This window comes from Falco rusticolus, chromosome 4, assembly GCF_015220075.1.
Source record: "Falco rusticolus isolate bFalRus1 chromosome 4, bFalRus1.pri, whole genome shotgun sequence".
Taxonomy (NCBI): domain Eukaryota; kingdom Metazoa; phylum Chordata; class Aves; order Falconiformes; family Falconidae; genus Falco; species Falco rusticolus.
The window spans coordinates 21,053,940-21,074,837 of NC_051190.1; the positions used below are offsets into that span (position 1 = coordinate 21,053,940).

General features: G+C 39.0%; 1 protein-coding gene across 4 annotated transcripts in view; it reads left to right on the forward strand.

Annotated features, from left to right (window-relative positions):
- LOC119147583 (contactin-6-like) overlaps window positions 1-20,898 on the forward strand; it is a 149,197-nt gene that overhangs the window by 74,916 nt on the left and 53,383 nt on the right. For all 4 annotated transcript variants that reach the window (XR_005104083.1, XM_037386804.1, XM_037386805.1 and 1 more), the window contains exons 5-7: window positions 6,643-6,738; window positions 15,741-15,944; window positions 17,608-17,710. Coding sequence is in view for 3 of the 4 variants with exons in the window: in XM_037386804.1 (XP_037242701.1) it covers window positions 6,643-6,738; window positions 15,741-15,944; window positions 17,608-17,710 (403 nt within the window). In the remaining variant the exon portion in view is untranslated. The remainder of the gene's footprint in view (window positions 1-6,642; window positions 6,739-15,740; window positions 15,945-17,607; window positions 17,711-20,898) is intronic.

Below are 20,898 nucleotides of genomic sequence, written 5' to 3' on the forward strand. Positions count from 1 at the left end.
CTCTCCCCTTTAGAAGCTTCAAAGCAATTTATCTAAAGCAGCACAAATGAAGGTCCTTGGTTGATTATGCAGCCTTTGAGAAGGACAAGACCCTACAGCTGTGCTTCTCCCCTCTCGGTTTAGCAAACAACTGTTGAGGCAGAGAGGAGCAAGACTCTGGGGCAAGAGACATAGCCTGGCTCTCCTGGTGACCTTCTTCGGGGAGGAAGGAGAGAGCAACCATCTCTTCTAATCAGAGTGGGATGCAGTCTTCACCTCAGGTGAAACATAGAACAGAATTGGGAATTACAGTTGATTTTTAACCTGTCCTGGTGAAAGGAGACACTCCGGTGTTGCCCAGGCTTGTCCTGGCTAAAGCAACTTCAAGTCCTATAGACCCTGTGATATTCCAACACTGACAAAGCAGAGGCTCGCATGCACTTCGAATGTGGAAAGTGCAGAAGAACTCAGTAAGTGTTTAGTGGAAAAAGCAAGTATTTAAAAATCAGGAAACGGGAAATGCTAAGCAGCTTTCAGACACCTTAATTAGAGATAACACTGCTCTTAATCTTAGAATTGAATTCATAGAAAATCAATTAGAACATTTTAAAAATTGAGATTAGATGGTAGCGGGAAAAGATTAATGTATTGACACTATTACCAAGACAAAGGAATTGTCAGAGGGTTTGTTTAGCAAGTTTACTACAGTTTTGAAAGCTGAGAAAAAGAGTTAACTTTCCAATGCAAGTTGTAGGAAGTGGGATGAGCCCTTCCTTTATGAGTTATTTGGAGAAAGAAAGATATTTCCATAACACACCCTATTGGAAACCTGCAAAAAAGGCTGCAAGAGGTTGGTACTAGTCTCTTACAAGGCAATTCAGTACAACAATACTGAGGAGAAGCAAGAAACATGGCTAAATGCACAGGAGTTCTTCTGGGGTGGTCTGAACAGATGATCACAACCTCATGGCAACAGGCAGTCTGTATCTGAAGGTATTTTAGCCCCCTAAAACTTTGGGATTTCCTGTATGTGAAAAGAAAAAAAAAAAACCAACCACCCAAAATCTGACCAAGTATGGGACCTCCCAGAATTTGAGATAATTTAAATATCCATTAAGTTCTAGTTTTTCTTATTTGCAGCTATAGCAAATCTGATTCCTCCAAACTGGGCACAGAATTCAGACCCACATTTGCCAATGGGCCCCCTAATTCATTAGTCACCAGCAAGTGAAGGTAACTGTCAGCTCATAACATACGAGTTAGAAATGCTTATAGAAAATCATAACGATGAGCTTGTTTTAAAAAATGCTGAGGTTGTAATTTTTATGTCATTTCCCTGTGAGAGAGTTTCTATTGTGATACATCACATTCAGTAACACTGATCATATTGCAATATATCATAGCCAATAAAAGAAACAGAAGAAACTGGAACAGATGTGATATATCAGTTTGACAGAGCCACATGGAAATGTGAAAAGTTTTCTTGATTTGTCTTCAGGAGTATAGCTAATTTTTACAGTGCTTTTACTACTGTCTTAACATTCATTGCATATTTCAATAACAAGTAATTACAACTATATGTGGGATTATGCTATGACAAAACAGCTATGAAAACAAAGCAAAAGTTCAAGAAAGAATGCATTTACCTTAATTCAGGTGAACTGTTAATCATTATGCAGGGTGATAAATTGGACTTTAAGTGTATGCAACAATTTCATATATTAAAACAACCCAGTTTCCTTGTGTGCTACTTGGTATCATAAAGATGTTCTATGCTCATTCTCAAAATGGAGTTGTTTGGAAATGCCACACCTATCCCTAAGCAGTTTAAGGAATTTCAAACACATGCTTGGAAGGTTGAAACAAATGAGTTGCTAGTTGCGATTAGGTTTTTGTTCCCATCAGACATTTTAGTCGTTCCCTAACCCCAGGAAAACTGACTGTCTTCACACATTTTGTTGTGCAAGTTAAACTGACCACTCTAAACCCCGTAAGGCAGTTTTGTGTTAAAAATTCCACCCAGATGTGCAGGTAATAGTGGTGGTGAAGTTAGAAGAGGTATCTGAGATACAATCAGCAATTATGTCAGTGCTGAGCTTGAAAACACTAAAGAAAAAATACTGTGTGGCTGAACCTGTTAATTAACACAAGTACTTTAGCAGGAAATATTTGCGTATATCAGTTACAGCTCATTTCTATCTCCACAGCTCATCATTTCAAGTAAACACCTCACCCACTGCTGTGGGTTTGCTTGCCTTCTCTCAGCAGCAGCTCTGTGCTCAGTCATGCTATGCTGACGGTCGCCCTCACTGAAAAACACTACTCTCCTCAACTTCTCTTTTCATCACAATTGAATAATCTACATGGAAGACCTCCAAGCCATCTGCTTTGCTGCGATAAATCGGCATAACTTCCTTGACCCCAGTGGGGTCCTACTGACTTAAACTAGCCGAAAAATGCTCTGGTCCATTCCTTCCCCCCATTCCTCCCTTCATAGCTGGTAAGGAGCCGAAAGCCTCCTTCACCATAGGTATTCCCACTTACACCAGAGAAAGCCACGTCATCCTCTAGTTCAGTTTCCACAAAACGCCGTATGTTTTCCTTGTTCAGAGCACACACCTTTCTTGCGTAGGTCTGCAAATGTTCCCAGACAAAGATGATGACTCCTTGCTGCACAAGCTGAGTCCATATATTTTCCACTCTTTACTGTGAAGAATCACTTGTTAAGCTGAGCATTTTGCTTAGCCTACATGACCTCATTATCACATCCAACTGATTAATCGTGCTATACCAATAGTAATCTGCCAACATGCACAGTGCTGGAAAAAAAAAAAAAAAAGTTGTTTTTCTGTTAAAACTCACAGCTGAGAGAGCAATGCAATGTGAGGGAACTCACTGTTCATAAAATGAGATAAATACAGACAAAGAATAGAAGGAGTTATGTAGAAACTAGGTGATAATTTATTTATAGATCTCTGCAGAAACACTGAAGTTCGCAAATATACCATCTGTTAAATAGTCCTGCTATTCCTAAATGTATATTAGCAGTCTAAATGTGTGCCAAACACCTGATCTTTGTGATCTTATTTGATACTCTTTTTGACAAGCAACATTATGCTTTCTCAGATTATGTCATGTTATGTTATAAAGCTATGCTAGGTAACTAACTGGGAGAACAGAGTGGTTGTGCTCTGTTGGTGTAAACGGCTGCTCAGGGCAAAGAGAAGTGGTTTTGAGAAGCAGCCAGATTTTCAGAAAAACAAGAGCAAAATAGAATATCTACATTTATATTAAGCTTCAGGTTATTTTTTATATATATATTTAGCACAATTTAGATTGAAATTAATCACTGAAAATACATGCAACTCCATAGGGGCAAAAAATGTATGCAAACATTTTTTGGGCAGAAAGACTGCTTCCAGCAAAAAGAAACATTATTTCTGATGGTCCACCTCTTTATCACCCTGGACTACTTAACAAAGATAGACAATTTTATAATTCATCATTGAATCCCATCTGAATGAGGTGTCATAATATTTCATAGGAGATGCTGCCTGCCTGGAGAAAGGGTCCAATAAAGATGACAACTAGAGTAAGACCGACTCCCCTAATGAGTTATTTATAATCATTTTGCTTTGTTTTGCTCTTTCAGAGGTTGGTTTTTTTAATATGCAATGATTCTTTATTACAGAGAGAGACACTGAATAAATTTATTTTGTACAATTATTTGTCAAAATCAACTTCAGAGAGAAAAAAAAATCATTCCTGTTTATGCCTTCTGAATTTTGCAGTGTGGGGGTTTCTAAAAGATGCAGTGTGATAAAGACCTCAGAATCAAGTACTGGAAGGGACTGCCTAAAGAAAATGATCCCTAGAGGTCTTTAAAAATGGGTTAAATAAGTATCTGTTAAGAAGGTCATAGTGTACTCATACCTGTGAGGGGCCAAACAAATAGATTAAGTGACCATTTATGTGCCTCCTTATGTACTTTTTTATACCTGTGATTCACTAGTAAGCATAATGGGATTAAAATCTTCTCTCCAGCACTCGAAAAGCTGAGCTGCTTTGTATAAGTAAGCTACAAACATGGTACGAAAGAGCTCAGACACCTGCATACAGATTTTGATGCTCAGGCTTGAAAAGTGTAGATTAAAAAGGCAAAGCCAACTTTTTCCCCCACATATAATCAAAAGTAATCCTGCAAATTATAAAATAGTGGACCTCATAAGAGATCTACTACTATTGCTTTTTCATTATTTAAACCAGGGATAGTTTCATGGTTTTAATGGAGAAACAGAGACAGGTGAGTTTCTAAAATTAGAGTAAAAATGATACCATGACATATCATGTCATTAAACTAAGAATTGCTGCTAGAAGCTTATTACTTTCCAAAATCTATTCCAATTTCAGAGCAAAGCATTACATAGTTAATTCTCAATTGTCACAAAAGCCTTTTGCCACTGCTGCACTGAGCTTTCTTCTTTTCCTTCTTTCTCAGGTGTTTAGTAACAAGTGAAATTTTGTTCTTAAAAAAAAAAAAAAAGGCCTGATTTACCATGGCAGAAAGTATTGGAAACCACTAGTTAGACTACATATATTTTTCCATCCTGCCCAAGAGTTTTGGTGTGGGTTTTGTTTGTTTGTTTGTTTGTTTTATAAACTCCATTATTATGTAGAAACTGCACAATCTAGCAGCTCAAGAAAGGCAACAGGGAAGGGAAATGTGACCATTTCTGCTGCTAGTGCCTGAATCCTAAAAGATCTAAATGGTCTGCACCTTTCCAATCTTTTTCCTTTTTAACATAATAATGGGGAAAATCGAAGGCATTTTTTTTTCTCCATACAAAGCTTCTCCCAGAGCAGAAAGGCTCAGGCTAGCCTGCCCAAGCAAATCCCTATCTAATGTCTTGAGTTGTCCCTGGGGCCACTTTTCCAAACAAGTGTTTTCTCCTGGCCTTTTCCTTCTCAGAAAACACTTAACCCACAGGCAAGAAAAAGAAGAAAGCTGATAAATGTTCTCAGACTGAATTTTCAAAACAGGTAAATAAACAAACCCACACATTCAGAGATTGGACCAGTGAAGACCACCTAATTATGAATCTAAACTCTAGTTAGTCATATTACATCCATCCACTTTTTTTCCCTTTTAAATTAATATTACAGGGTGAATAAACCAAAATAAATTGGGGTTTTTTCTCCCTTCTTGTCTTTTGTCCTCCTGGACTACCTAGACTGCAAGGCAGAGATCTAGCCAGTAGGCAATTAAAAGAACATCAGAGTTTAAAACACTTTCCCAGTGTATTGACAGGTACCATCTATTGTAGCTATGACAGCACAAGGAGGTGCTACAGCTGCCTAATTCAATTCAGTCACCCCTGAGTAGACAATGTCTTCATAGGAGACCAATATACAGGAGATGTAGAGGAGGAAAAGAAAAATTAACTGTGTAAAGTTCAACTAAGGGGGAGAAAATTGATATATTGACATAAATAGCTAAGCCTGTACAGGTAGTAATCATTATTGCTCTGACCAACGTGAACAGCTTCTCTCTATTGAACTCTGGACCAGGTAGTTGTTCGTTGTTCATCAGTTGCTGATAAAAAATGGAACAACTGTTTGAAGCCAGAATCTGCAGCAAGGTAAATAAAGTAAGCTTAGGGCAAGCATATATGACACTACAGTCTGAAGAGTTTTAATGGGAAGCTGATACTATTTATTTTATGAAAGTATATTTTGAATGTATTTCAAGCGATTATTTCCCAAAGTACTCTGACAAAAGTAGTAAGTCTCATTAGGATGAGAACGGGATCAAAATGTAAATAATCAGTTTTCAATGTACATCTATTGTGTCACATTTTCTTATCAAATTATTTAAAGGGAACGAGACTGTTAATACTTCCACATCTCAGTGAAATGTGAGAAAGCAGAGGAGATTGAGTGTGGTGTTAGATTCAGTGAAAAAGAAAAATTAATAGCCATAAAAGTCACCTAGGGGAGATAGGCATGGACATATTTATACAGGAGATTTCCCTAAACCATTGCATGATTTTCTACTGAAAGTATCCTCTTTCTCCCCTTTAAAACCAGTGCTAAGTTCATTTGAGTCAATTGAAACATATCCACTTACTGCAGCCAGCTTTAGGACAGAACAGACTCATTAAAATTACAACATACTTTTAATCAACATTTAAACACACACTGTGTGGGAATCCTGATGATGTTTAATTATCACTTGTATATATATATATATAGGATAGCACACCTGCTTTATATTTCTATTAAAAAAAAAAAAAAAGAGGAAACAATGCAGAAATAGTATTTTCCCTACTCACGTAGATTAAGAGCCTAGAAGTTCCAAAAAAATTATGCTAGAGAAAGTCATGGTACAATACACTAACTTTGCAATTAGGAATTACAAATACATACTCACAGGGTTAGAGTATAACTGCTTTATGAATACGTATCTCATGATTGCTAAAGGATTAGATACTAGGTCGAATGAGCTATTTCTCCATAGAGTATGTCAATTCACATACTGAGAGTATATTATGCTATAGAGTACATGAATATGTTCTTGAGGTATGTAATTGCATAGCTTGGGATATAGTTAAGACTAAATCAGAGAGCTAATAACTGGGTCTTGTTTTCTCCCTCTCTCTTAAGATCTTGAAAATTTTGAAATGAAGCCAAGAAGTACAGTGTCAGTCAGAGAAGGACAAGGAGTGGTTCTGCTCTGTGGTCCTCCACCACATTATGGAGGTATGATGAATAACTATGTTGTATGCGACCTGAACATCAACTGCTATAGCTTGGGAGAAGTAGCCTATGCAGTTCCCCGTCTGATTAGCAATGGAATTTGTGCATGAAGTGTATGGGTTTACAACAAATTTGGATTTAATTTCTTTAAAAGACACTGGGGTTTGCACTTCTTAGGGGGGCATTTTTTATTATTCTCTGGTTACTTGAGGACTAGAATATGCCATCACTTTTGGGGTGTGACAAGCAAAGAAAGTATGAAGGTCTAGGAGACTCTGCTCCTGGCATAACTGGTTATCTCAGCTCCTTCACCCATATGGAACAGCAGAAGAGACACCATCAGGAATTCTTTCTACATCAAAACCACTTCAGATCAGAATGGAATTACTGTTTTGCCTTTTAGCACTTGCTATAATTTGAATCCTGCATTTTACAGATTAGATTTGTCATGAAAATTTGTCTTTTGCTCTTTAGTACCCAATTACTTCCTTTCTGATAATCATAAAAGTCACAGAAAAATTTTGAATAGAAAGGACTTCTGGAGAGGTAAACTCCCTGATTAAAGGTCTGATTAGATCAGGTGGCTTGATAATGCTTTGCAATGCTTCAGTGAAAAATGAAAAGGAGTTTTCTGGGGAATTGATTTGAGGGTGCCTTGCCTACTACTGCTTAACCATAAGGCTGCTTTGGAGGTCTTCCTTTTTGGACAAGGTAAAGTCCAGATGCCATGCAATGAACCAGTAATGCATTTAGCATGGTGTTTCAGACTTTTCATCCAAGACAATCCTAAGTATGGGGTGCAATTTTCCTTTTCCCCCTGTCTATAGGTGTATTGCCACCTCCAACATCAGCACTTAGAGCAATGCAGAGGCTTGAATATGTACTTACAGTATTTTTTAACACTTTTTGTGCCTACTAGAAGCAAGCAGCTTGAATGTTCTTTTGAGATTTATTTTTCTCACCCACCATTGACTCTTGCAATTTGAGCCACATATATTTAAAATCTTCTCCAGGGACGTTAGAACCCAGATCAAAACTGCTTCAGACCTTTTGAAGTCAGGAGTAAAAACCATGGTTTCTTAACATAACTAGCTGAAGATGATTGGAAATTCTACCCTGTAAAAGCAAACTTATATTAAGGGGGAAACATCAACAGCATTGTTACCAGACTGTCTTGTTCTCGACTGAAAGAATCAGCAGTTCTTAGGTAACTCATGTCCTGCTTTTGGCAGGAGTGACCACACATCCACAGGAGCTGCAGTTTCCCATATGCTACCATCAACATCCTGCTCTCAGTAATGTTTCCTCAATTCTTCTTAAAGAAACAGAGTTATAAGACAAATTCCCATGAGAAGGTAAATAGTGATCTATAAAGAGGATGCAGTATATCAGAGATGTAGAGAAACCCATCAATCAATTTAAAGCCCACAAGTCTTGAACAGAGAGGAAATGTCAGTTCACTTAGTGTTTACAGCTGTATGAAAGAAGTATATAATCAAGGAGATGAAGTGAAACCTAGTCCTTAAGGGCAGAAAAGGCTTGAAAGAGTTCCTGAAATGTATCAATGGGACAGATAGAAAGACAACACATCCATCCTCATGTCAGTAAGCTATATATTTTCCTCTTGCTGTAGGGTAGAATTATGATTTGACAAATAGGAATGAGTAGAAGAAAACATTCAGAACAAATAAATAGTTAACAAGCAAGTTCACCACAGATTAATTGAACTGACAAAATGGTATCCATGAACAAAGCCTTTGCCACTGCGTTTCTTAAGCTGGAGATGTGAGCTGTTGACCAGCAGGCCTGAAAAATACATTATCTGAAATAACAAGTCTCTAGAGAACAGAACAGAGTTTTGTCATCTGTAAACACTGTACTTATGATTCAAAATGATATGTGTGGAGATGAAGTACATTGTGTGAACTGTGATAAGTTCCATACTATCTCAGGATGCTTAGGAAGTATTTTTATTAAAAAGGATGGTATTTTTTTTTTTTTAATTTAAACCCTCACTTCTGATTCACAGTACCTACAGGGGAAAGAATTATTATCCATGCATACAGCTTCCATTACAAGTGTTCCGTCTCATACTTTAAACATAATAGGAATTCGTTAGATATCGAGGAATTTGGAAGACATACCATACCAGAAGGGAAAGAGTCGGATTTCCTATAACATTAACACAAGTAAGACAAAACAAGCTCTTTAATGTGTCCTGTACACTAGAAAATAAGATTGCTCTTAGAATTTCATATCCAACTTGGTAGATACAGCCAATAACCAGTGCAGAGTTTCGCTAGAATGAGCATTTACAGAGACACCAAGGTTAACTGCATAGAAACCATTGACAATGCTTTTGGAAAGAGGTTCTCCATGCCATTGAAAAGAGACTTAATGGAGCCAGAGCAGATGGACACACCCCTTCAGGCACTCCTTCGTATAGACCAGCTGCTTCTTTCCTCAGGATGAGTCACTTCACAGACCCAGTCCCACCCACACATCACATAGAGGGAAGAAGAACATGGTTCTGACAGTTACCAGCTTTGTTTTCCTTTGACCTGAAGGAAAACCTCTGTACAGCATTTGTTAAGAGAAGCTACTATTGACATAGTTATTTTTGAACAGACTGCACTAGGTAAAGCCTTCAGCCTTCCTGCTAACCTAGCAACTCTATATCCACTTCTTTTAGCAATGGATGAGGTAGAAAAGCAAGAACCTATGAAAGCAATGTGTTATTAATTGAAGTTACCTCACATATAACATCAAGAAGTAGGAATGAGGAGAGAGAATACAAGCCCAAGAAATATTTCTACTAACCATTTTATCTAGAGAAGCATTTTTCCAGAGAGGCCACCACAGTGCCAGGCTCCCCTAGGCCCGTGCCACCAGGAGCCCCAGAGGCTTCCAGCCTGGCCAGTGAAGGCAGGCCCTGCAGGCACCCTTAGGCCACTCAGCTGCTTATTGGATGCTGTAAATACTTTTCCACTTCCGAAAATATTTAAAGCTCAAGTTTAACCCATTTTAGGCTTTTTTGATACAGTTGACAAGAACAATTGTGCTACTGCTTTTTTGTATACGTACTTCTTAACTGAGACTGCCTATAGCCTGGTTTTGCTTATACCAGTGAAATGAGCAAGTTCATTTTAACAGGGGACAGAGTATCTATTAGGCAACTATATGATAAAAAAACCAGGGGAAAAGTACAGAAGAGTTGCTCTAACAGCTTTCACAGTAGCTTTAGACCTTAAAAATAACTCTCAGAGAACAAAAACCTTGCAAAGTTGTGCTAAAGCTATACTAAGCAAAGTTAACACTAAAAGAGAAGCCACTCTGTATTACTACAAACATTAGTGCTTTTAACAAAAATCAAGCACACACATTAAAAAACAAACAAACAAACAAAAAGACCAAAACAACCTTGTAAAGTCGTAGCTTAAATATTAGATCAAACCAGCCCTTAAAAAATTGTTATAGTTAAAAAAAAAACCAGCCCGTAACGCGCGTGTCGGCGAGGCTGTGGGGCCGGGGGGGGGGGCAGGGGCAGGTGTGCAGTGGTTCTTTGATCGCTTTCTTTCCTAGCTTCAGTTCTGTAGGTCAGCAGATTTTTTTCCCCTGATGTAGTTAACATGTAGTGTTATTTTACTATTAAAAATATTGTTTTATATTGAGCCAGGAGGTAGAAAAAAAGCACATAGGAAGGAAGTCTGGAGAAGCCTTTCTTTCTGTGGTTATGTGTGAGCTTGATACGACTATGATTAAGAAGTTACTGCCTAAGTGATAACACTGAGCACAGGACTGTAGGGTGGACTGCTGTTAATTTATTTGCTTGGAGGTGAGGTCTGGTATAAGGCCTGTTTCCTTCAGGCTGGCTCCTTGTAGACCGTTAGGAAGTTCCTAATCATAGGAGCAGCAGGGTCACTGGTGTGCTTGCACTTACTCGTGCGTGAGCGCTGCCAGGGGCTGCAGCTGGGATGCTGAGGTGGTAGGCTTTTCTCTGTGCTGATGTTATTATGCTAAGGCTACGTGAAAGAAAAACAAACACTCTTAAGGAAGTAAGAATGCTGCCCACCTGCTAGGTGGGGGCGTATGTCGCAGCCTCGGGCAGCAGCAGGGTGGTGAGGAAGGAGGGCTGCATGGAAGCATGGCGTAGGGAGCTGGTGTGTGGAGAAGGTGGGATGACATATGCATTGTGTAAAAGGGTCTTTAGCTTCTGTCGTGGGTTGCTTCTGCCTTTTATATTAAACAGTCTACTTGGTAAAATGCATAATATTAACGTGAAGGTTTGAATTGTATCTCCCTTTATAAAGCTGAGTGCCTTAGTCATGAGTTTAGAGTCCCTTTCTCTCTGCTCCTGTTTCTCAACACTCCTATGAATCTTTAATCCTCTCCTGCCAGCTTTGGCAGGAGGGAGTCTCTTCCCCGAGACCAGCCTGTCTCTGTTCTCCTGCAGAACAGGCAGTATTGATTTGAATTTGCTTGGACTGAGAAATGCACTAAAATGTTAAATTCCCTAGACTAGTATATCAGCAGTGATTATCAGCTGCTCCTCTTTCCCAGCTGTGCTCCGAGAGGCAGAGCTCCCAGCTGACAGGCGTAGGCAGTGCTCTCCTGCCTGGCCAGGCTTGGGTAGTGCTTGGTTGGAAAGTGAGGTGGGCTTCACTGACTTTGGGGGGCTTCTGGGATGAGAAGTGAGACTGACACCACATTGTCATTGGCCTTGGATTAAAAACAACCCTACTGCATGCTAGTGTTGCAGCACTAATGAAAGAGCTTCTGCTCTGGCATGTGCATAACGAAGTGTGTACTGCTGTAATTATCCCTCCGCTGACACGGAGCCCCTTTGAAGTAAAGGCAAGTCTGTGCTCTCCAAGGCATCCACACAGAGTCAGCAACAGTGTTGGGATCACTGTCTTTTGCAAACAAATATCAATTTTCAGTGCTGAAATATGTTAATTTGGGCTGAGACCAGTCAGCTGTATGTGTGAAAAGGAGCGGTACTCTGATAGTTGTTATGCCATAGCTAGACAGAATTAAAATTAATTACTTGAAGGTGATTATATTTTCAGGCTTGTCTTAGAAAACACCATTGCACATGGGTGTTAAATTAGAAAATTGAGAGTAGAAAATATATTAATAATATTTTGTTGTTAGTTTTTGTGAACTAAATCCTGAAACTTTCATAGTGCTCTGAATTTTATGTCGGCCCAGATATCAGAAGGGTTCTCTTTGGGGATAAAGCTCCATGAGGTTAGCAGAATTTTGTTTGTAACCTAGTGATAAATCATAGTTTCTCTTTATCTGTCTTTGATATAAGCTCCACTTCCACTGTAAGCGATTTCCTTCAAAAGTTTATGGAAAAAAACCCCCGCAATCTGGGACCAAGTTCTGTTTACTTGGTCCATATCTAAAGCACCACTGAGTAAGGACTCATCCAAAATTACTCTAACTTGTTTCTTGCCACACATAGTGGCATGCTGTGATCTGTGAACATTTTGGGAAGCACTACCTTCCCCAGCCTCTTCTTTCTCTTAAGTCCCATTATGTAGTTTTACCTCACACATTTATTTTTCTAAAATATCACACATTAACTAAGTAGAAAGAGCAATAGGAAAACTGGGCTAATTCATCTGGCATGGAAAACCCTCTGTTCCTTTGCTTCAGGCATGTTTATTCATCTTCAGCATCGTATGAAAAGTGGCTACTCCAGAGGGAAAGCTACAGCCAAACAGGCCTATGCACAAAGGAGAAAAAACAAAATAGAGGGGAAAAAAGCCCACAAAACTCTTTGGTGCTGATAATAGCTAAGACTTGTGTAAGAACTTTTATGCTGAAGCCCTTTTATAACAGTCTCTGAAATTCGGTAACTCTGAGACTGTCATGGATGTGTTGAATTGTGATCCCAACCACTACTGGTTTCAGAAATCCTGTGGTTAAATGAAAAATACCCCACATCCAAACTAAAAAATAATTGTAACTTTATTTTTCTTCCATAAAATAGCTGGCAGAAGCAATTTTCAAGTTCATTTAAGCTAGACTTAATTAGCAGGTTACTATCTCTTTATAATTTGTCTTCTATGCCTCTACTACCTTCTGTTCAGCATCCCCTTCACCAGATTCTTCCTGGCTGCTGATTTACTCATGCAAATGGATGTAACCCCAGAAGTGATAGCATGGGCCTTTCCTCATTTCTTTTGCTTGTTAATGGGTCTGCTACATATCTGATTTATTCAAAGTGACCCAAAATGGAAATATTTAAGTAACAGTAGCTTCTTTTATAATGCAACTTCAGATTTGTAACCTATTACATCTATTGATGTTACTTTCTAAAAGAAAGAGTGTAGGGTAGACTCCTGGTATGTAATGTCTAAGATATGCCTTAGAAGAGAAAAAAGTTTGGTCTACAAATTTGGTTCCTTTCTCTTGAGTTTTCATTCAAATCCTGTTGAAGTCAATTAAAATTGGGGTTTTCTACAGAGTTCAGTGGAGCTGAATTGGGCTCTAGGCGAGAACGGCCTGCAGATTGGTGATGATGGACCTGTATTTGGAAGAGTGGTCATGTTTATATCCCTTATACTGGCGGGATAATGATTTAAATATGAAAAAGAAGGGCCTGCACTTGTTCCCGGTTAATGGGAAAATTCATCAATAGGCCCTAAGGCAATGGTGGAGTACAGACAGTGAGAGAGTAACGGAAACTTTGGAAGATGAAGTCAGCTGGAACCACCTGAGAACTGAAACCAGGACAGAAAAGGACTGACTGTCTTTCACTGATGAATTAATTCACAGATTGACCTCATGAAGAATGTCTGTGTAGTATAAAGTTGGCTTTAATAGAGTTTTATTAGGATTTGGATACTCTGTCCTATAGAGACTTTAGCTGCGTCACCAGGTCCTACAGCAGGAATCTCTTTTTTGATTGCATGCCATAAAATGGTCCATTGTGGCCATCCATTTGGTGTCTTAGCAGGTACACTGGTTATAGTGGGTCAGCACTTTCTTCAACCCTGGAATTGCCAGCACCAACCTTGCTACTAAAATTTACTCATTTCTCATTAGGTACACTCTGCTGTCATGGAAGCCTGGGCACCCAACTATCAGGTCCAACCACTCCAAGCAGTTTTGTTGCATGTAAACCCATATATGCATTTGTGTAGGTGTGTAGGAGGAGGAAAGCAAGGGTTCCAGTTCTTGCAAAAGGGACGTCAGGGTACCAGCTCTCAGATGTTATTGTGAAATCTGAAAAGACTGCAGATCCAAGGCATTTATTCCACAAAAATCCCAAGTTTACAACATAGTGTTTAATAGAAGATAGATTGAAGTATTTACCCTGCAAATCTTCAGCATTTTCTGTGTAGTCCCTAACTTGCAGGTTAGAGAACTTCAAAAAATGAGTTGAAACCAGAGTTTTGCCCACACCAGTCTCTTTGGTCTGTTTGTTCAGCTAGACTATAGTCATCAGACTTGTGCCTGAGACAAGAACAGTATGTATACAGTATGTCTTTGGAAGATATACGCCGTCATGGCTACATGGCTTATATCTAGCTATAGGCTGATGCTCCCTGTGAAAGAACCCACTCATCTCCAGATTTTCTTGTGTAAATAGATACTTTAACCAGGTACCTAAAAGTACGTGGGCGTGTGATTGTGAAAACACAGCGCTTTTACCTTGTGTGTATGCCCACATATATGTACACTACATGTGTTGTATTATACTATGTAAGAATTGTTGCATCTACTGTACCTCAGGAAAAAGTTTAGCATTAAGCTGCAGTAAAACAGAGCCTATTGCAGGATTTTGCCAAGTATAGAAAGTGTCATTGATTGCTCCCTGGAGATGCATCATTTCTAATGAGAGTCCTAAAATGTTAGAAGATGATAACGTAAAACTGCACAAAACTACTGGAGTTTGCAGACTTATTACCATACTGAACCCACGTTGTAAGTGAAGGGGGGGGGGGAAGGAAGAAACGTAAATAATCTTTTTTTCAAATGGGATTGTTGATGGGGGAAATGTGTAAAAATGAAGCTGTTGGCAGAACACTGTTAGCTTATGAATTATACATTTAATTAAGGAAAGCTAAACTGGTAGATTTTGAAACTTCTGATTTACTGTGTCTTATTAAAGACAGAATTTCAGTCCTGCTCCCGCTGTTGGGTACTGGCAGTGGTGCGGAGCAGCCGCAGCGTGGGGCTGGCGGGACACCCTGGGTGTACCTGTGCTGCAGCTCACTGTGTTACAAGCACTGAACCAGCTGGCTGCAGTGCTGATAGCGGTGTTACAAGGCTTGGGCAAAAAGCCCTTCCTAAAAGCAGGGTCCTTAGATGGTAAGCTCACGTGGAAATCTGCCCTTCCAGGATGGGCTAGTCAGATAAATTAGTTTTAAGTTGCTTAGACTATAGACATACATTATTCAGGTATGCATTATGAAACACTGTATGGAAGAAGAGGGCAGAAAAGGGTTTGGAAGTCAGAACAGGAGAAGCAAAATGGAAGCAGGTATGGAAGATAAGGAGGGAAGGGTCAGATGTACAAAAGGATCAAATATTAAATAATATCCAAAATATAGTGTGCAATTGAGCTCTCCTTTCTTGAGAATCTCATAATAAAGCTCCATGTAACCAGTTTCTGTTTTCCATATTCAGAGTGGAGAAAGGAGCTGTAACAATGACCAGCAATTAATTCAGAGGGAAAGTATTTTAAGTAGAAATTATTTACTAAAACAGCTTTCTCATGGTGTTGCAGCACTGCCATTCCTACTTAAAAATAGGCTAAGAAGGAAAATGAGAAGTAACAGGGGACAAAAACTTTTGTGACCTTCTGAAGTGGCTTAAAATGAGTTTAAAACTAAAGCAGTGCTTACCTTGCCTTTGCTAATTTGTGCATCCCCAGTGGTTTGCCCTGTAACTGACTTGTGCTTTCAACTGGCAATATTGCACTTAAGCACTAGTGGGAAGCAGTTTATATTGGGAAGAGTGCATAATATGTATCTGGTGTTTTCTAGGCTTGTCCTATACATGGATCTTCAACAATAAAACTTTATATGTTCAGGAAGACAGTCGCCGCTTTGTTTCACAAGAAACAGGTAATCTGTACATTGCCAAAGTAGAGCCGTCGGACGTGGGCAATTACACCTGTGTTGTAACTAACTCGAAAGCAGAGCAAAGTGTGCGGGGGCCACCCACTCCTCTCACTCTCCGCAGTGATGGTAAGTTACTGGGGCACACTAGGCTACAAGCATGCACCCCTATGCTAACCGGGCCGTCTCCACTTATTGGGAATTGATACTGCTATACATCCTTATGGAGGTAAAAGGCTCCCACGAAAAAGCTGTGCAGTGGGACATGATCCCACTGTTCCTACTGGTTTGAAATGAGATTTAAACTGTCAGCACAGGGTTGATGAGATAAACATATGCTAAGAAAGCAGTGCTCAATATAATTGAAAAATAGCAAGAGAATGTCAAATGGTACATTAATGTTTTTCATCTTACGGATGCCTGTGTTGAGGTTTAAATCTGGCAAAGCTTTCTATGTTTATTATCCAGGTGTAGCTCAAATATTAAATCTGGAAAGCTGGTTCAAAATGATTCATTGATTTGAGAAACTCACCTGCACATACACCAAATACCTTTCTGGCAACACTTCTAATTAAATGTTCACAGTGAGAAATATATACCTGGGAAAACTTTACACAAAGTTTGTTTTGCAACTTTGCTGACCTAAATTGCGATATACTTGTATTGTTTGTGAAGCACTGGTGAGAATCAGTAACAAATGTCTGTGTAGTTAGGTTTCTAGGATAAATAACTCAACTGTGCATTATAGAGTAATAGTTCCACTATGAGATTGTGCTGCTTATAGTAAGATTGCCCAAACCAAAGTTATAGTTCCCCAGCTCAAAACTTGGTAATTTGGTACAAATTATAATTGTAAATGTTTTAGACCTTTTCTGTTTTCTTGCTTTGCATCGCTATTTCTTTTCTCAGTTCTTTTCATTCTATCAGGTTTTTTATCTTCTTCCATTCACTTTGGTGGCCTTGGATTAGGTCCTAAACAGGCAGTCTCTAAGGCAACGATGCAAACTCTATGTGTAATATTAGCCAGATCCCTGTTAAATATAAAATAAGAATTGGTTTATTTTCAGTGTGGGATCTGGGCAAAGATGTGATGTTCAGGAGAATAATCTGGTTCATATCAGTCATTCCTGTTGCAGTGAGTTATGCTGAAAGATGCATGCACATTTAAGAAGTTCAGCTAAAAGTTTAGTTTGCTAAAGCACCCCCTGGAAAATTAAATGCCCTAAACTGATACTGGATTATCTGTGGTTTACCAGGTGTTCTGCCAGATTTTCAAATGTGATTATTGAGTCTAATTACATCAGCCTTTCTCATGGAGCTCAAGTTTGGATGGTTCAGTTTTAAGTGTTTGACTGGTATTTTGGATACAGAATTCCGTGTTTTGGATACAGAATTCCATAAACTGTCTTGCAGCCAGTATTTATCCTGTGTCCTGAGAAGTGACCAATATTAAAGGCATTGCTTGTTAACACCACTTGTTAAGAGGTGCGAACCCTGAATCATCTCTAAAAATCTTAATGCACAACACACATGTACATGTGGAACTTGCATGAAGTCATGCTCTTCAACTCTTAGATGCATAAAATTTAACACATTTCACATAAGCCTTCAGCATAGGGTTGAATTTCACCCCACAGGCTGTCTGCTCCGTAGACATCACGTGTTGATTGCCACAGGTGGAATGCAAAGGCTCTAACATTATTAATGCCATCCTTTCCTTTACACTGAAATTCTGTTGTACTAGACAGGTCTGAGGCTCAACTGGAGTGCTAGCTGTTTTGATGTTCAACAGGTGTGATGGGGGAGTATGAACCAAAGATTGAAGTACATTTTCCAGAAACAACATATGCAGCGAAGGGCTCATCTGTTAAACTGGAATGCTTTGCCCTTGGAAAGTAAGATTTTTGTCTTTTATTAAAATGTGCGTTCTGACACTGTAAGCACAGAGAGAAACAATGGTTCTTTATAATTTGCAAAGTAGAATATTTTTGGTCAGAATTTGAATTCATAAAACTTTTTTTTAACCTTATCTTGGTTTGATTGTTTCTGCACAATGTGTTCCCAAGGAAATGAGGAAGAAAACTGTATCATAACTGAAGATGACTTGGTTGCAGCTTGAAGTGGTGGGAGGAAGGGAGGGGAGGGAAAGTCAGAACAAAGACTACACTCCTTGGGAGTAGTTTTAAGTCTGAGACCTGGCTTCAGGTTATAGCATTCAGTGTAACTGCAAGTTCACATCTGATCAGTGTCAAAAGAGGAATGTTTTTGTGTGGCATTGTGGTTAAGAATGAAACCTGGGGAAACAGGATGTGGTTTGAGAGCACACAGGCTGTCTAGAATGGATCCAACAGGTTCATGTGGCTCTCGGCACCCTCTTCTCCAAAGCGATGCTGAGGAGTCCTGGGAAGCCCTAGCAGCAGCCCTTCCTCCTAAAATCTACAAATCTATTAGGCTTCTGGTAGTCCATGTTTTTCCTGGGCTGCTTACGCTGTTGTATTCATTTACAGAAGCAGTAGTGCATTCAGACAGCAAGGGGTGCTCTGTATTCAAAGAGCAGATAGTTAACTGAATGAGCATAACCAGCCTACAAAAACTTGTCTTTCCAGTGAGGATCAGTTTTCCCTGGAAAAGCTAGAATAACCTTAGATTGTTGACCTCTATTTAGTTTAAGTTCACTTTGACAATCCATTTTCAGGCTGTAAGCTTTTAAAGTGTTTAGAGCTTTCCCAGAGGTTAAAAGCCTGACTTGCAGACAGCACAAATTAATCAAATGTTCCTCTGGAACCTACGCTGGGAAGTAGAAAAATAAAGCAAATAAAGTTAATAAGATGGGAAATGGCTTTGCTTTCTGATGAGATTTTTATATAAACTAATCTTACGGCTAATTTTTATTAAGAATGAAGAATATTCATAGAGCCATGTTCAAAGGCACATGCATATTTTTGGCCCAAAATGAGTACCAGACTGGAACACTCTGCTAAAGCTGATTTTCCTTTCCAAATACTGTCAAGCTACTTCTCTTTAAATACCTCCTTAATTGTGTGTGAGTCAGTGCAGGCTTTACATTTCAAGTTGTCATTTCATATTTCCATCTGTTGCATGGAAAGTGTTTAACAATGATACATTGACTGCAGAAAAGCATTTCAAAAACAGAGTAAATTATATGTACAAAACAGTGCCTTCTTCTGAAGGGGTAAAGATGGGTCATGTTAATGTGGCACGCAAGTTTTTCCATTCTGAGAACATCTTAAGGACAAAAAAAAAAAAAAAAAAAAGAGGTGTGCTGATAGGATGTATAAAGAAATCTCATAGCAAGCACAGTACCTTCTATGCTGTGCTTAGAAAATCGAATGGCTGAGAGGGTTAATGCAGCTTTGATATATATTCTCCTCTTCATATATAGGACTGCAGCTGCAACCAGTGCTGCCATACTTCCCTGGAGTTCTGCTGCATAAATACCAGTGACCTATGGGCAGAACTCTATTCTTCACAAGTTTGTTTATAGCATGTTGCTAACGTGCATCCAATCTAGTGTGCATTTGAGAGCTGCTGTTTGTGCATAAAAGCTCTTTAGTGGTGTTGCTGGAGAATTTCCCCTCTAGATTTTTTTGATAGATTAGGTGTCTCATACAGAACTGTACTGTTTTCAGTCTGCTTTTTTCCTCTCTGAACAGAGCCTTGAACCACATTTTCACTAGCCTGTCAATCAGTGAAAAAGCTTTATTTGAGACCTGGCGTTTATATGTGAATAAAGCAATAGAAACAGGTTGCAGGTGAAGTACTCTTAACTTATTAGATAAAGCCAGATTTCTAAAGGTATCTAGGTGATCAGTGGTATTGTTAAAAGCTTGAAGTTTCCTACCTCCAGCTGTTTACAATTGCAGTTAGGCACACATAAATGCAGCAGTGTGGCCATCTGCACTTTTAGATACCTAAGTTCCACTAAAACTCTAGCCCCTACTATTGTCTGTTTATGTTAAAATCAGTTCAGCTCCACATTTGTTGAGCTATACCTCTGATCTGCCACAAGCACTAACGGTTATTATCTCTCGGATTTCAGAACTGCTTTCCCATTATCCATAATTTTCTATATTCATACTGTTAGTCCACTGGTTCAGACAATGCTGTCAGCTGCTACTACCTCTGCACTTTGAATAACAGAAATCTTTCACATCTAAGGCAGATTATAGGCAACCTGCTGTGGTTTTGGTCTCCGAACGTCTTAAATGATAGTACTTTTATGGTATTTAGAGAAATAGCATCTCTTTTCTATATGGAACAGCAAATCATACGTATTGGACCCTGCTCAAAAAGCACTTCCACATTTAAAATGCCAGTACAAGAGGCCAGACTTGTGGTCGAGTTTTAAGATGCTGTTTTACCTGGGGAAGCTCAAAGCCACCGAAGAAGTTCTCCTTCAGCCAGGCTGTGGGAGACGCAGAGGCAGGTATATTCCACCTAGCTCTGTTGCAAAGCTCTTTACATTTTCCATGAAAATGTAATGACTGACTCTGACAAATGGTCTTGTAGCCCAATCAAACTCTTGCTTGTTTTGAGGAAAATAAATATAAGGGGCCCAAAGAGTCCGTATTTGTTCCTGGAAAGAAGGTTTGAAGGTATTGATCCCGAATGGACAAAATTGATCAGGCCAGCTCTTGACTCTGAATCCTATTTTGTAGAAGAGAGACCATGAATGGAAGATTTTGAGAAGTAAATTAGTCCCCACTGTGATGGAAATACAATTGGGCAAAAAGAATGTAAGCAGCATGAGAGTATCTGATGATTGGCATGAGGAATCTAAAGAGGCAAAAAATGCACCTTGTAGTTAATTCTTTAAGAAGGAAAACTGAAATATGAAACAGCAGTTTGACTGTTTCAAATGCTGCAGCCTGTGGCAATTTAATAGAAGAAATGAGGTTTTGTATTCTGCACTAATATTCATTATGTTGACAGTGTTAATAGTGTGCCAGTATTAGAAGTCAGGTTTTGGATCAAGCTATATGAATCATGCCATATATCTTAAATTATTGTTCACTATGTCTTTGAGGGGATGGAGTACCATGGAAAGAGTTATGTTCAGTTC